General features: G+C 56.5%; 1 protein-coding gene across 3 annotated transcripts; it reads left to right on the forward strand.

The window, feature by feature from the left end:
• The first annotated feature begins 2,453 nt into the window (after nt 1-2,453).
• On the forward strand, nt 2,454-14,569 carry CERCAM (cerebral endothelial cell adhesion molecule). 3 transcript variants are annotated; one of them, XM_041725166.1, is made up of 14 exons: nt 2,454-2,595; nt 2,779-3,682; nt 5,076-5,186; nt 5,339-5,456; nt 6,015-6,149; nt 6,253-6,457; nt 8,315-8,434; nt 8,743-8,819; nt 8,924-9,030; nt 9,917-10,049; nt 12,606-12,733; nt 12,917-13,120; nt 13,520-13,772; nt 14,036-14,569. In XM_041725166.1, the coding sequence occupies exons 2-13, from the start codon at nt 3,093-3,095 to the stop codon at nt 13,770-13,772; spliced, it is 2,181 nt and encodes a 726-aa protein (XP_041581100.1). In that variant the 5' UTR covers nt 2,454-2,595; nt 2,779-3,092; the 3' UTR covers nt 14,036-14,569. The 3 variants fall into 3 exon arrangements, with proteins under 3 accessions (XP_041581100.1, XP_041581101.1, XP_041581099.1); XM_041725167.1 differs by lacking the exon at nt 5,076-5,186; XM_041725165.1 differs by lacking the exons at nt 2,454-2,595; nt 2,779-3,682 and adding an exon at nt 4,094-4,112.
• Nucleotides 14,570-16,186: the final 1,617 nt, after the last annotated feature.

The raw sequence follows: 16,186 nt of genomic DNA on the forward strand, positions 1-16,186 counted from the left end.
TAGAAGCAGATACTGTCTTGTGCACCTTCCAGCTGCACATTTAGTGAGCATGTGCTCAATAAATACTTGCTGAATGAATGGGATTATATAGGATGCCACGTCAAGGGTATGTCCCCCAGACATGACATGCAGAAGGCTTTCCAGAAGAAGGAAGTTTAGACTGAGACTGGAGGGCCTGTGGGAGTTGGCCAGAAAGACCAGTTCAGGCAGAGGGAAGAAACAGGGGTGGTGGGGGCGAGGATATGGGACAGTCATAAAGCACAGAGTGTTCAGGAAACTGTACCTCGCCCAAATCGGCTTGAGCATCAGATTGGTTGGGGGTGGTGGGGAGTCAGAGGCATTGGAGAAACATCATGCAGACCATGCAGGGCCTCAGTGCTCCTGAAGGGGTTTGAACCCTACGGTGACAGCAGCAGGCAGTCCCTGAAGGATATTGACCCCAGGCATTTAGAAAGGGTGGCTGAGTGCAGAATGGTTTCCAGGGAGAAAGCGTGGGGAGCAGGTCTCTGGGAGACCCTGTGGGCCCGGTGAGCAAAGCTGGTGCCCTGAGCCAGGCAAGTAGCAGTGCAGAAGCAAAGAGGTGTCCATGTGCCAGAGATGTGGAGGAGGTGGGCCTGCCAGGATAAGGTGATGCAGTGGGTTGAAAGAGGGACATGTCCTCAGTGACCCCCAGCTGTCTAGCTCAAGGGGCCAGGTGGCCAAGGTGCCGTTTGTTAGATTGGGGAGGCCACCAGACGGGGAGCATGTTTTGGGGAAAGGTTGGGGTTCTGTTTTGAACAGGTGGAATTTTCGGGTACCTGGCTGGCTCAGTCAGTAGAGCATGTGACTCCTGATCTGAGGGTGATGAGGCTGACACCCCCCCCCCCCCCCCCCCCGCTGGGTGGAGAGTTTACTTAAAAAAAAAAAAAAAAACTGTTGGAATCTGCATCCAAATGGGCAGTGGAGACACATGTCAGTTTTCTAGAAAGAGAGTGGCCCATGTGCTCTGCTGCTGAAAGCGAGCCCTCTTGGATGAGGAGGCAATGTCCATTGAGGGGGGTGACCAGGAGGATCCTGGTGTTGGCAGGAGCAGTCTGGCTAGAGCAACCTTGGTGTGTGTCAAGCCATGAAGGGAGATGAAGGAAGGTCTCAATAAAGCAAAGCACACATCCCCATTCCAGATGTTTGGAGAGAGAGACAGATAAGGCTGCAGCTGGGGGGCCAGCAGGCAGCTTGGTGTTTTCGTATTTTAAGCTGGGGGAGATTTAAGTCCTTTGGAAGGTCAAAAGGAGTGCAGCCCGGGTGGCTCAGCAGTTTAGCACCGCATTCAGCCCAGGGCATGATCCTGCCTGGAGCCTGCTTCTCCCTCTGCCTGTGTCTCTGCCTCTCTGTGTCTCTCATGAATAAATAAATAAAATCTTAAAAAAAAAAAAAAAAAAAGGAAGGTTAAAAGGAGCACCCAGAGGAGAGGGGGCTTCTGATGGTCTAGGAAGGGCAAAGGGATGGCATTTGGAGCTTAGGGACCATTTGACCGTGAGGAAGGGTGGTGCCTCTTCCACTGTACCAGGCAGGAGAACTGGGGCAGACTTGGGGGCCAGGGATGGAGGTTTGTAGGGTGGAAACGAGAGGTCCCAGGTGAGGGCTTCTCTTTTCTCCAAAAAGTAGCATGGGAGCTTCAGAAGCTATGAAATGCCACAGAGGAGAGGGGGCAGGGGCATAGGAAAACTGGACTGTGGGGCCTGGTGAGAGTCCAGCTGAGAGTGGAAGTTCTGAGTCTGCAGTAGCCCCACCGTGCCAAAAACCAAGATGGTTATATGGTTTTCCCAGGCAGGGATGATGGGAGAACCCGCAGGCAAGGGAGGCAGTGACAGGATGGATCGATCACTGGAGGGCATGGGGAAGGAGGAAGGAGACAGTGGGAGGCATTCAGGGAAGGAGAAGGAGGAGGAAGAGGACTTGAGGCCAGAGAAAAATTTGGAAGCACCAATAGGATGGGCAGAGGCGCTGGGATGACTCTGGGATGGGTAAGGTGGGGTACACTGCTTCACTTTAGAAAGGGAATTCCCATTCTGGGGCTGCGAGTGCCTTCTGGGAAGAGGCTACCATGCCAGGGGAAGGGACTCTTCTATGGGGCCTCAGGCCTTTCATTGCAGGGCCACTAGCCACCTAGAAGCTTTGGGGCCCAGTGGAAGCTTGGGAGCCACGCTGAAGACCAGGATTCCTGGGTTTGATGCCGCTACGGGCTGTGGCGTCACCAGGCAAGTCCATTCCTTGCTGGTTCCCCACCCCTCCCCTCCCAGCAGAGATAGTGGGCACAGGCTTAGCCGTCTTCTTGTCTTCTTCTCTGACCCTGGGAAGAGCCTGAAGGGAGATCCAAAGCTGCCATAGGAAAGTAGGCCTCCCGGTGGGTGGGTGAATGGAAGGGGAGCCTGGCTTCCTCTGCATTCCTATCTTCCAGCCCCAGCAACTCTTCCCAAGATCAGGCTCCATGCAGAGAGAAGCTTCAAGAGCGTTCATTCTCTCAAGGCATCCCTGCAAACCCATCCAGATGAGGATCATCAGAGGCTCAGGGAAAGTGGCCTGTGATCACAGCAGATTCGGAGCTGGAGCCCGCCGGTAGGCCCCTCCCTTTCCTGCCTTTCACATTTCAGCAGGGGCCTCAGGACCCCGATTCTGCCGCATGCGAGGCCATACCTCCGGCTTTGGACCGGGCTGGCTCGAGCTGCGAGCCCGAGCCCGAGCCCTGTGGTGCCCCCTGGGTCTGCACTCAGCCTGAAGGTTGGATTTGCTCTCTTAAAGGGCCGGAGCCGCGCGGGCGCTGGCGGCAGAGGCGACGACGTCGACGCGCGGAGGACGCCCAGCTCGAGGCGCCGCGGGAGGCAGCACTCAGGTCGGGGGCACCCCGGGACTCCCGCCCCGCCCCCCAGGCCGGGCGTCGCCGCGCAGGTCTGCGAAGTTTCGCGTGGGTCCGCCAGAGGGCGCCCCGGGGCGGAGGCGGGGCGGGAGCCGGGAGCCCCGCAAGGGCTGCGGCTCCCCCCGAGGGTCGGAGCACGGCCGGGCGATCCGGACTCGAGGGCATCGGACGCTCCGTGGAGCCGGGTTCCGGGGGATGAATGCACCGGGCTCTGAGGGCTTCAGAGCGGAGCGTCCTCAGCCGCCGCGGCGGCTCGGATGCCGTCTCCCCGACCGACCCTCCTGTCCCCCCTCCCCACCGCCCGCGCCCAGCCGGGAGGGGACTGCCCCGGGGTCACGCGTCGGGAGGGTCTCCGGGCCCCGGCCCCCGCCGCCCTCTGCCGAGCGGACACTTGGGAATCCGCGCGGAGCGGGCGGGAGGGGGGACAGGAGCGGAGGGTCCTCAGCCTCCGGGGGCGCGCGGCCCCTGCCGTCTCCGGCCGCCTCGGCCCCGCCCCGGCCCCAGGCCCCGCCCCGGCCGGGCCGCACCACCCACTCCCCTCCGCCGGGCCCGAGCCCCGGGGGCAGCCGCGGCCGCCGCCCGAGCGCCCGCCATGCCTGTCGCCCCCGCCGCCCGGCTGCTCCGGCTGCTGCTCCTGCTGGGGCCGTGGCTCCTGGCTGCGGGCGCCGTGGAGCCGCCGCTGCCCGCCGTGGTCCTTACCATCCTGGCCCGCAATGCCGAGCACTCGCTGCCCCACTACCTGGGCGCGCTGGAGCGGCTGGACTACCCCCGGGCCAGGCTGGCCCTCTGGTGAGAGAGACCGCGCGTTGGCACCCTCTGGGCGTGTACCCCGGCCCCACAGAGAACTGCGCTCCCGATGGCCCCATCCGCTCAGTCCAGACACCACCCAGACGGGCGCCTCCCCTGGCACACAGGCCCTGGAGGGCCCTGGGCCCCTGCATGGGACCCCTTATCCCCTTGGCCCTGCAGGGTGACCTCTGAGGCCTTAGGTTGACGCCGGAACACTCACCCCGGCTCTTACTCCTTCTCTGGGGACCTCCTCTGGCTTTAAGTTGGGTCCTCTTGCCCTAGCCTCAGAGCCCAAGCCGAAGACCCCCTCCTTCCCCCGTGGGCCCTGTGGTTGCCTTGACCTAGCTGGAGGGCAGCAGGCAGGAGCAGCTGGCGTGCTCTGGGCACCCCCATGGCAGAGATCAGCAGAACTGGGGGTTCTGGGGAGCAGGTGAGTGTGCTGTCTGGCTCCATGCTTCTCTGCAGAGGGGGTCAGACCTGCTCTTCCTTTTCTGGGCTGTTTCCAGCCTCCCTGTGGAAGGTCTGGGTCCTGCCAGCCAAGGGCAGAGCCCCTCCCCTAGAGCCTCCCTGCTGGGTGTCCCCACAGGGTATGTTGGGATCCTAGGCCCTGGTCTGTGGGAGCCAGAACAGGGAGGAGTCCCAAGCTGAGGCTGGGGATAAATTGAGAGGATTGACAAACTAACCCCCACAACACACCAAAGTTGGGCCGGAGCCGTGGCCAGAGCCGTGGCCTGAGCCGTGGCCTGAGCCGTGGCCTGAGCCGTGGCCTGGGGAGGCTGCCCACAATTACCACAGTTTGGGAGTTAGTTAGTTCCCACCCCTACAAGACTTGACACGTAGTTAGTCTTCACTTCTGGGGAATTGGCTTAAAGGGGCAGTATCACCTAGAACTTGGGATCTTGGCTAAGCCCTCTGCACCCGCCCTCTGTCTTGGGAGCCCCTTCTGCAGAGGAGTGGGTCTGCTCTGTGGCAGCAGAGCTCAGGCCCATCAGCATTTCTCAGGGATGTTTCGAGTAGGGTTTGGTCCTTATTACAACTTTCAGGCAGAGGCAAACAGCATCTCTTTGGTCCAGTCCTGAGGAAGGAAGGTGTCCAGGGTGCGTGGCTGGTGTGTTCCTCAAAGCTGAGGGACTTTGTCTTTCACGTGCATTCATGTTCTGCTGTCTCAGCCCACCTTATACTTACGGAGGGAGAAAGTGAAGCCTAGAGATGGACGGGACTTGTGACTGGGACCCCGGTGCTTGCCTAACTCTGTAGCACACCTCCCTCCCCTGCAGCACCCAAGTGTCCAGCCTCACAGGGGTTGGTGCTCCAGGGGTCAAGGCCACCTTGGTGTTTGGCCCTTTTGTGGCTGTGCACCTCCCCCTCACCCTTCTTCCTCCCATGTCCCCAGGTGTGCCACAGACCACAACACAGACAACACTACGGAGATGCTGCAGGAGTGGCTAGCTGCTGTGGGTGATGACTATGCAACTGTGGTCTGGAGGCCCGAGGGGGAGCCCAGGTGGAGATTGAGGGGAAAGGTTCTTGGGAAAGTGGGCAACAGCTGCAGCCCTGAACCACCACCTCCAGCCCAGGGCTCTGTCTGCTGCCCTGCAGAGAGGGGGACCACATGCACCTGCCCCCTGGGAACTTCTCATCTCTTTACCCTCTCAGGTCCTACCCAGATGAAGAGGGTCCCAAGCATTGGACCAAAGAAAGGCACCAGTTTCTGATGGAGTTGAAACAGGAAGCCCTGACCTTTGCCAGGGACTGGGGGGCTGATTATATCCTGGTAAGAAAGCCTGGCTAGGATGAGGTTTCTCATAGGTGGTGGTATCTGTCCCTGACAGAAATCTCAGTGTGACTTAACTGCCTGTAGGCTGGACTCTTCAGCTAGCAAACTGGGTCAGAATCCAGACTGATATTGAGCTTAGATCCCTATGCTTGAGCTCAGATTAGCTATGAAGCCTGGATCCCTGAGACAGATTGCAGGTTGGATACTGAGCCTAAGTTCCTGGACTAGAGCCCAGAGTATAAACTGAGCTTGGTTCCCCAGACTAGAACTCAGAATAGGTCTTTGGCTTTACTCCCTAAGTCAGATCTAGAATCAAGCTCTTAAATCAGCAACTCGAGTCTAATCTCTGGTCCTGATCGCAGGGCCGGTGCTCCAGACTAGATCCTTGGTCCAGAAACAGACCTACTGGCTTATGGGTTAGAACTTTCTAACAGAACCCCATTGGATCCCAGGATACATGTGGGATCTCTGACCATCTAGAGGGATCCCACTCAGTGACTTCTTGGGGGTACAGCCCAGACAAGGCTGGCATCTGTGACAACTCCTTCCCAAAAGTTTGCAGATACAGACAACATTCTGACCAACAACCAGACACTGAGGCTTCTGATAGAGCAGGGGCTGCCTGTGGTGGCCCCAATGCTGGACTCTCAGACTTACTACTCCAATTTCTGGTGTGGGATAACCCCCCAGGTAAGGCTGAGGATGGAAGCCTTGGGGTGCGGGTTATGGCAGGGGAGCAGTGTTCTGGGGACAGAGGGGCGCCATCAGAGTTCAGAGCAACCCCTTTCCCCAGGGTTACTACCGCCGCACCGCCGACTACTTCCCCACCAAGAATCGCCAGCGCCGGGGCTGCTTCCAAGTCCCCATGGTCCATTCCACCTTCTTGGTATCCCTGCGGACTGAGGGGGCAGCCCAGCTCGCCTTCTACCCCCCGCATCCCAACTACAGCTGGCCCTTCGATGATATCATCGTCTTCGCTTATGCCTGCCAGGCTGTTGGTGAGGACAAGCTCTCCGTGAGCATTCCTGAGGGTTTCTAGGTCTTTGCACATGCTGTTCCCTCTGCTTTGCATACCCTTCTTCAGTTTCCAGTCCATCCTGTGAAACTCTTGTTTGTCTGAGTCATAACTTTTCTTGAGCCTACTACCCCGGAAAGCTAAATGCCTTTCTTCTGGCTCTCCGTCATGGCACTTTAATGTATTCCTTAATGTATTTGGCAAATATTTATGGAACATCTACCGTGTGCCAGGCACTGAGAAGACAGTGGTGAGTAAACTCAGGTGGTTTCTGCCTTCCTGGAACTTCCAGTCCAGTCAGTACAAGGATCACACAAATCAGTGTCCAATCACAACCGTGATAGGAAGAAATGCTTCTTCATTCCAGATGCTAAGGGAGCTTAGACCAGAGTAGATCTGTCAGGGAAGGCTTCTTGGATGGTGTGAACTTTGAGGCTGAGACCTGAAGTATGGGAAAGCACTAACAAGAGCAAGAAAGAGCATTTTAGGCAACAGGACCAGCAGGTACAAAGGCCCTGTGGTCTCAGGGAACATAAGAAGGCAAGTGATAGGGACACAGTAAGTGAGGGAAGCAAGGTGTGGCACAGACTGAGGCAGGAAAGGTAGGCAGGAACCAGCCTGTTTGGAGCTGGCCAGCAAGCTTCTGGTCTTTAGCCTGAGAACATTGGGCCAGCCATCAGAGCAATTGGCTTTGCACACTGAAAAGAACACTCTGGTGTTGGTGTTATTTTTAAGATGAAAATTACTAAAAAAAAAAAAAAGAAAAGAAAAGAAAATTACTAGAAAGTGTTTGGGTTGGGCTGGGCGGGGCTGGCTAAATCCAAGTCCTGAGGAATAGAGATAAGAGTGAGATAGAGACCCCCAGTGTTGGGAAGAGGATCTTGGGAGGACTGAACAGGCTAATTCAGGGAAAATGAGAAGTAACGATGTATTTCAGAAGTGTCGCACCTGAGCAAGCAGCGTGCCTACAGTGGCCAGAGGGGAAAGTGTTGTAATTAGCTTTTTTGTGCAAGAGGTATTGGTGAACTCTGCCGCAGATGTGCAAGACAAAAAAAAAAAAAAAAAAAAAAAAATCGTATCAAGTACAAAAGGTGAGTGAATGGGAAACAAACCCATGGAGAGTCCATGAGAAGCGTTCCCTTGTTTTTTTTTTTTTTTTTTTGTTGTTGTTGTTGTTGTTTTCATTGCTACCACTACTTTGGGTGTCAGCCTCTGGAAACTGGCCAGCAATTTGAAGGAATTTTGTCAGTGGAGTTTCGACTCCATCTTTCAGGCTTCCAAGCACCCAGCTACTGAGGCCCTGCTCTGGATCAGGCCCTGTGCTCCATGCTGGGCATGGGCTTGACTTTTAAGTAGATACTGCATGCCTATTGCTCGAGAGTTCACAGTCTATAGGAGATAAAGGGGAGAGAACTAATGACAATAAAGGGGACAAATATTGAAGAAATAGAAAAGGCCACTCTGGCTGGTGGGTGGAGGGCAGTGCAGAGAGGTGGCAGATGGTGTGGGGTTGCTCACAGTGGGTGATGGTGCTGGGTTCAGACAGGAGGGGGGTGCAGGAATGGCAGGTGGGAGTTTGCTTGCTCCTCCCTTCCCGTGATCCTCCAGGGACGGGGCTCTGTCTTACTCACCACCCTCCTCCAGCACCCAGTTGGTGCTCTAGGCACATCTGTTGAATGAATAAACCATCTCGGCAGAAAGGCCCCTTAGATATTGTTTGAATCGAGCCCGTTCTCTGTCCAACCCCATAGCCGGAACGCTGAGTCCCAGAGAGGACACCTGCCTTGGGTTCCAAGAGCCCTGCCCCTTACTCCAGCACTCCCTGGGCCTCTCTCCACAGGGGTTACGATCCATGTGTGCAATGAGCACCGTTACGGGTACATGAATGTGCCTGTGAAACCCCACCAGGGGCTGGAGGACGAGAAGGTCAACTTCATCCACCTGATCTTGGAAGCGCTAGGTGAGGGCCAGGGTGCTAGCCTGCTGCCACTGTTCCCAGCTGCCCCCTGCGCCCCTTCTCCCAGGCCCCGGACCTGACTAGGCAGTGGGCTTGGGGTCCCAGCCTCACCTCTAACTGATTTCCTGACTGGGCAAGTCCTTTCCCCCCACTGAGCCTCAGTGTCCCCATCTCTGCGATAGAGGCAGGTGGATTCTGTGATCTCTGAGGGCCCCTTCCTTCTGGGTGTTGGAGGGGAATGCTAGGACTCTAGGGTCACTGCTGACGAGAGCCAGTAGGGATTCCTGACTGGTGGGCACTTCCCTCTGCAGTGGATGGGCCCCCAATGTGGGCCTCAGCTCATGTGTCCCGGCCCCCAAAGAGACCCAGCAAGATGGGGTTTGATGAGGTAGGTTCCCTCAGCTCACATGTTTGGGGTCAGGAGGTAGGTGGGCTCTCCCCTCCTAAGATGCCCACTCCTCCTGCACCTACCTTCCCTGCCTCCTCCCCCAGGTGTTCGTCATCAGCCTGGCCCGCCGGCCCGACCGCCGTGAGCGCATGCTAAGCTCACTCTGGGAGATGGAGGTGTCTGGGCGGGTGGTGGATGCTGTGGATGGCCGGTGAGGCTCCCTGGGGCGGGGCCCTGGGCAGCTTGGGGAGCAGCATGTCCACTGGAGCCCCCTAGGAATGGGGAAAGCAGACAAATGAGTTGAGTGAGTTTGGTGCTCTCAGGAGGTGCTCAAACAGGGCCTGGGTAATTCTGTCTTAGAGAGTCCTAGGGCAGATTGAAACAGGACAGGGTGGCCCCTCATTGGCCTACCAGAGGGAGGAGAGCACAGTGGTTAAGGCCACTGGCATCTGAAGCCCTGAGGCTTGCATTCCAGCTCTGCCACTTACCAGCTGGGTGACCTCTGATGAGTCACTGCCACCTCCCAGCCCTGCTGTGCGAGTGGCAGATACTTGTGCCTTCCTCTTAGGACTTAGAAGGGCTCCATGAGGATTTAGTCAGGGCCTGACACATAGTAAGCATTCCAGAGGTTAGGTGTCTTTATTTCTTTATTATTATTGGGCTTACTCTTCTCTGTCTTGGACTTAGGTCCCGGATGGGTGGGGGTGGCAGTCAGGTAAACCTGGGGAGCCAGAAGTCACAACCTACACTTGCCCATGGCTGTTGGCCGCTTGCGACCTCAGCCCTGTTGACGGCAGGATGTCCATCCTTTTCTTGGAAGCACGTGCCATGTCCCCCACATTCTTTCTGGGGAGCATGCCCCTCAGACGGCTGCCCATGTCCCCATGCTTCTATTCTCTCCCTGGGCGTCCACCCCTGCCTCCGGTGGCTCTGGTTCCCCCAGTTGTCCCCAGTGTCTTCAGGCCACATGAAACCGTAACAAAGCTCACACCTTCCAACTATACTCCAGTGTGACTGCCCCCAACAGGCATAGGCCTCGAGCCCCTGGGTGGGTCGCTGGCAGTCACCCCTAGCCCCATGATACCTGTTTCCTTCAGGACACTCAACAGCAGCCTCATGAGGAGCCTCGGTGTAGACCTCCTCCCTGGCTACCAGGACCCCTACTCAGGCCGCACACTGACCAAGGGCGAGGTGGGCTGCTTCCTCAGCCACTACTCCATCTGGGAAGAGGTGAGGACCTCGCCCCTTGGCCCCCAGAACCCCCCTACCAGAGGGAGAGCAGAGGCCACCCCATTCACTTCTCTGTGCTCAGTGCCCAAGGGAGCCAATGGATAAATGAATATATTAATGAAGACCTAGCCAGCAGCTTTTAAAATTTTTTAAAAAAGATTTTATTTATTCATGAGAGACACAGAGGGAGAAGTAGGCTCCCTGTGGCCCAATGTGGGACTCGATCCCAGAACCCCGGGATCAGGACCTGAGCCAAAGGCAGATAGATGCTCAACCACTGAGCCACCCAGGTGATATATATATATATATATTAAAGATTATGTTTACTTCTGCGAGAGAGTGAGTGAGAGAGCATGAGTAGGGGGAGGAGCAGAGGGAGGGAGGAGACTCCCCACTAAACAGGGAGCCCGATGTGGGGCTCAATCCCAGGACTCTGGGATCGTGACCCAAGCCGAAGGCAGACGCTTAATTATCTGAGCCACCTGAGCATCCCAGCCAGCAGCTTTATTTTTTTTTTAAATGTGAGCTTTTCTTTAAAAAAAAAAAAAAAAAAAAAAGATTATTTATTTATTTATTTATTCATAGACACACAGAGAGAGAGGCAGAGACACAGACAGAGGGAGAAGCAGGCTCCATGCAGGGAGCCCGTTATGGGACTCAATCCCGGGTCTCCAGGATCACACCCCAGGCTGCAGGTGGTGCCAAACCGCTGCACCACCAGCGCCAGCAGCTTTAAACTTCCTATGTGTTCAACCCTATACCATATTCATTTTGTAGTGTCTACAGAGCTCATCCTGTACTCTAGGAGATCTTCTGCTCTGAGACTAGAGGTGAACAATAAAAAGGCCTCTCTGGCTCTTTTGGGGCTCAGGGACCAGAGCAGGTCACAAAAACCAGGGAAGAACCAAGCTTCCCCATAGAGGAGAAATGTTCAGGCTATCCTAGAGTGTGGATTAGCCTGGATTCCTGGCCTGGGGTGGGGTTAGGCTGGGCCTCACCATCAGGGACACTTAATTAGAGCCTCTGGGCAGAGTAAAACAGTGGGGCAAAGGCCCTGGGGCAGACAGGAGCTGTGTGTTCTGGGGTGGGAAGAAGAGGCCTGGGGTTTGGCCCAGAAGCCTCAGCTCAGGGTTGGGGGGTTGTGAGTACCTGTGAGAGGTCACTGCCTGGACCCTGCTGGAGGGATCAGGGGACTGGCCCTCCAAGGGGCGGGGCGCCTCTCCAGGAGGCAGCACCCAGACCCACTCCTTGTTTTTATGTTCTACTATAGCTAAAATATATGCACATGAGCTTATATTGCTGTTTATCTTCTACTGTCTTTGAACAGATAGAAGGATGCCTTTCATTTCAGTTTACTGAGCTGATTTCTTTTTTTTTTTTTTTTAAGATTTTATGAATTTATGCATGAGACACAGAAAGAGAGAGAGGCAGAGACATAGGCAGAGGGAGAAGCAGGCTCCATGCAGGGAGCCTGGCATGGGACTTGATCCCAGGACTCCGGGATCATGCCCTAGGCCAAAGGCAGGCGTTAAACTGCTGAGCTACCAGGCATCCCACCCCCCCTTTTTTTTTTTTAAGATTTTATTTATTTATTTGAGAGAGAGAGGGAGAGAGAGAAAGCATGAGCAGAGGGGAAGGGGAGAAAGAGAGGAAGAAGCAGACTCCCCTATGAGCAGGGAGCCCAATGTGGGACTCGATCCCAGGACCCTGAGATCATGACCTAAGCTGAAGGCAGACGCTTACCCAACTGAGCTACCCAGGTGCCCTACTGAGCTGATTTAATGTTCTTTTCACATCTCCAGGAGTTACAAAAATACTTTTTCTTAGGGATCGTAGGGGCAAGGGTCTTCCCCCACCCCTAACCAGCCCCGCTTCCTTTAGGAAAGCTCAAAAGGGCAAGTGAGGATCCAGGCCTGGATTCCAGCAGATGCAGGTCCAGATCCCAGTTCCACTGAGGGCTGTGTCCTTGGACAGGTGGTTGCACCTCCCTGAGTCTCCATCTCTTCACTATAATACAGGGCCATCGTGTGTCCTGCCTCCCGAGGGCCCAGGGATATAGCAGCGCTCAGTGAATGCAGCAGAGGTTATAGTTGCTATCACTAGTCTACTTGGAGAGCTAGACTGGGCACCTGGAGGACCTTGAATGCCAGAGCAAAACTTTGGGATTTCAGTCCCCAGGCGGTGGGAGCCCCAGCAGGCTTTAAAGCAGCTGCATGACGTGGCCAGGGCTGTCTTTGGCATGTAACGGAGGCCAGGGAGAGTCTGTCAGTGTCAAGCAGGTGGAAGGGGACAGCCTGGTTCTAAAGAGCCATCCGGGATGCCCGGGTGGCTCAGTGGTTGAGCATCTGCCTTTGGCTCAGGGTGTGATCCCAGAGTCCGGGGATTGAGTCCCACATCGGGCTCCCTGCATGGAGCCTGCTTCTCCCTCTGCCTGTGTCTCTGCCTCTCTCTCTCTGTGTCTCTCATGAATAAATAAATAAAATCTTAAAAAAAAAAATAAAGAGCCATCCCCCTGTGTTGTGTCCCCCCACACATACCCCCGTCCCCATACCACAGGTGGTTGCCAGGCGCCTGGCCCGCATCTTGGTGTTTGAGGATGACGTGCGCTTTGAGAGCAACTTCAGGGGGCGACTGGAGCGGCTGATGGAGGAAGTGGAGGCAGAAAAACTGCCATGGGACCTAATGTAGGCAGCCTGTGGCTCTGGGGGGTTGGGGGGAAGAGAGGGGAGGCCTCTGGGGCTCTGCCTCCTGCTGGGGCCCTGCCCAGTCCTTCCCCTGAGCCTGGTCTGTGGGATGTGATTGGGGAAGGGGTCCTCTGAAACCCTGGGACCTGCAGTGACTCTGGGTTTCCCTTGGTGTCACGGTAGCTACCTCGGTCGCAAACAGGTGAACCCTGAAGAGGAGGCAGCTGTGGAGGGGCTGCCACACCTGGTGGTGGCTGGGTACTCCTACTGGACCCTGGCATACGTCTTGAGCCTGGCGGGTGCTCGCAAGTTGCTGGCCTCCCAGCCCCTGCACCGAATGCTGCCTGTGGACGAGTTCCTGCCCATCATGTTTGACCAGCACCCCAAGTGAGTGTCAGATGGGGGCCGGGCAGGGTCAGCTCATCCCAGGAGCCCAGTCTCAAGCATTAAGTCCCCTTGCTGAGCAGCTGGGGAGATGGAGGCTGAGTCACTTCCTCAAGGTCATGGAGGCATAGCCCTCCTGGCCCCGGAGTCAGACCAACCTAGGTGTCCATTCTGTGCTGCCCGTGTGTTTCTTAATCAAGCCACTTCCATGTTCTGAGCCTCAGTTTCTCCATCTGTTAAATGAGAGGAGTAGAAACTCTGCTCCTTGCATTTGCTGTGAGGTCTTGAGGGGGAAGGCAGGGAGGTGCTTCAGGCAGGTGAGATGCCCCGCTCCAGGCAGGCGTGCAGTGTGGCTGGAGGAGACCCACCTCAGCCCTCCTGAGCCTTCTTTCTGCCTCACAGTGAGCAGTACAAGGCACACTTCTGGCCTCGGGACCTGCGTGCCTTCTCCGCACGGCCCTTGCTCGTGGCGCCCACCCACTACGCAGGGGACGCTGAGTGGCTCAGCGACACGGAGACATCCTCGCCCTGGGACGACGACAGCGGCCGCATCATCAGCTGGAGTGGCTCTCACAAGACCCTGCGCGGCCCCCGCCTGGACCTGGCTGGCAGCAGTGGACACAGTCTCCACCCTCAGCCCCGGGATGAGCTCTAGGTGAGGGCGCAAGCCCCGTGTGCCTTGGTTTTCTCTCCCCTTCCAGGCTGTGTCGGGGTCTCTGTGTTCCCTTCTCCCCCTGCCTTCTCTCCTCCCCCCTCTGGCTCTGCTCTGCCTGTCTCTGGCTCCCTGCATTGTCTCTACCTCAAGCTCTCTCTCTATCTCTGTCTCTGACCTTCTCTGTGTCTTTTTCTCTCTCTGCCTCTGGATATCCGACTCTAGTTCTTTCTATTCCTGTCCTCTTGCCTCTTCTGTCCCACCAGGTCCAGGTGACTCCAGAGAAGTGTCCAGGAGCAGGCTGCAGCTGGCCAGGGAGCCGAGTTGGAGATGGCACTAGGAACCGCCACCAGGAGCCACAGGCCCCATAGAGACCCAACTGTCACCTTAGGCACAGCTACTCTGCTCTCTGGCCCCGTCTCACATCGGGAGAAACCACTCAGAGATGGCTCCCCTCCCTGAAGATCATGTAGAGAAAGGGCAGGGCTCTCAGGCCCTCTCACCCTGCCCAGCCTAACTCAGGGCCTGGGGTCAAGGGAGGGGGGCGCTCCCCAGCCTTCAGTTTCAAGCTGGATAGACACCTGGATCCCTGTCCTCCCCATGGACCCAACTGCTGGGGCCTCTCCGTTACCTACCTCCACCTCAGCTGCCTCCCAGTCAATACCTGGGTCTCACCTGCTGGGGCCCATCCTCTCCCCTGGCCAGTGGGATGTGCAGGGAGGTGGGAGGAGGACCCTTGCAGACCTAATGCCCAGCACATAATAGGCCCTCAATAAAAGCCAGCTGGTATTTGCACTTTATATTTTTTTAAGTTTTTTTTTTTTAATTTTTAAAATTTATTTATGATAGTCACACAGAGAGACAGAGAGAGAGAGGCAGAGACAGGCAGAGGGAGAAGCGGGCTCCATGCATCGGGAGCCTGACGTGGGATTCGATCCCAGGTCTCCAGGATCGCGCCCTGGGCCAAAGGCAGGCGCTAAACCACTACGCCACCCAGGGATCCCCTGCACTTTATATTTTTAACTCCTGGATGAGCCTCTGTGTGTGTCACAAGGTCTGGGAGGGAAGGGCTCCTGATCTACGGATGACCAGTTGGCAAGACAGAGAGGGGCGGGCAGCCTGGCATCACCACCTCCTTGCTAAGTGACTTTGGGTGAATCCCATCCCTCCCTGGGTCTTAGTCTGCTTGGTGGTGATGTGGACGTGGGAGAGAAGCATGTCATGGGCCGGGTGGGTATAGTATAGTCTGGCTCAGAGCCCAGCCCACAGTGAATGCTCACCCTTTGGGACTGTCCTAGGCATCACCAGCCTCACCTTGCCTGGCAGGGTGAGCTCAGACTCAGGGCTGCCAAGCCCCCTCCCCTTTGAATCTTCACTTGCGCGCAGCACAGCCTGCACCCCTAGCCCTGGGATGAGCTCTAGGTGAGGGCCCCAGCCCCGTGCGCCTCAGTTTTCTCTCCCCTTCCAGGCTGTGTCGAGGTCTCTGCTCCTTTATCCCTCTGCCTTCTCTCCTTCCCTCTGGCTCTGCTCCATCCCTGGTGGGGGGGTGGGGGTGATGGATGATAGATCCAAGGCTCCCCTCTGGCCCTAACCCATGTAGCCACCAGAGGGCGAAAGAAAGCAGAACATGGTCTTCGTGGGCCAGGGTACCCTCTGCCTGGTGTGGGGCCCTCGAGGCAGAAGGGAGCGGAAGGGAGACTGGGGCCTTTGGAATCTGCCCCCAGTGCTGCTGCACTACCTACAGCAGCTGCACCATCTTCTGCTCTCCTGCTTGGGAACTGCTGGCCTTCCTCTCCATCACCCCTCCATAGGGTCAGGCTTCTGAGCCCAGCAATTGTCTCCAGTGCTTGCACTCAGGCAGCTGGAGGGGTAGGGAGCTGGCTCCTCGCCTTGGCTGTGGCTGCCTTGGCTTCCCCCAGCACAAGACTGTGGCCCTGGCATGTCTAGGTTTCCTTCTTCAGAGGAGCCCACTCTGCCATGTCAGCCCCTTGACTTGGTTCTATAAGCACAGGGCTGAGCCCAGGCAGAGTTGGACAGGCACCCCCTGAGGCTGGGCTAGCCCTTGGTTCTGTCCTGGGGATGAGGTCAGTTGTCCTGGCTTTGGTCCCGGGACATGTCTTGGCTGTGAGAAGGGTCAAAACTTTTGGGGGGCGAGGGGGTGGGGGTGGGGGAGGTGCTGTGTTAGTTCAGAGAGTGAAAGCCATTAATTCCAGATGGCTATGACCTTGAGCAAGTCCCTTCTCTCCAAGCTTCAGGTGTCACCTTCGTTCATTGAAACAGTCATTTATTGAGCCCCTCCTATGGGCCAGGTTTAGGCATCAGGGATACAGTACTGAATGAAAGTGCCCCCAAAGATCCCTGACCTGGTGTGGTTGACATTGTAGGAAGGAAATAGACATAAATATATGAGTAAATAT

The sequence above is a fragment of the Vulpes lagopus genome, chromosome 12 (genome assembly GCF_018345385.1).
Source record: "Vulpes lagopus strain Blue_001 chromosome 12, ASM1834538v1, whole genome shotgun sequence".
In the NCBI taxonomy this organism is placed as follows: Eukaryota; Metazoa; Chordata; class Mammalia; order Carnivora; family Canidae; genus Vulpes; species Vulpes lagopus.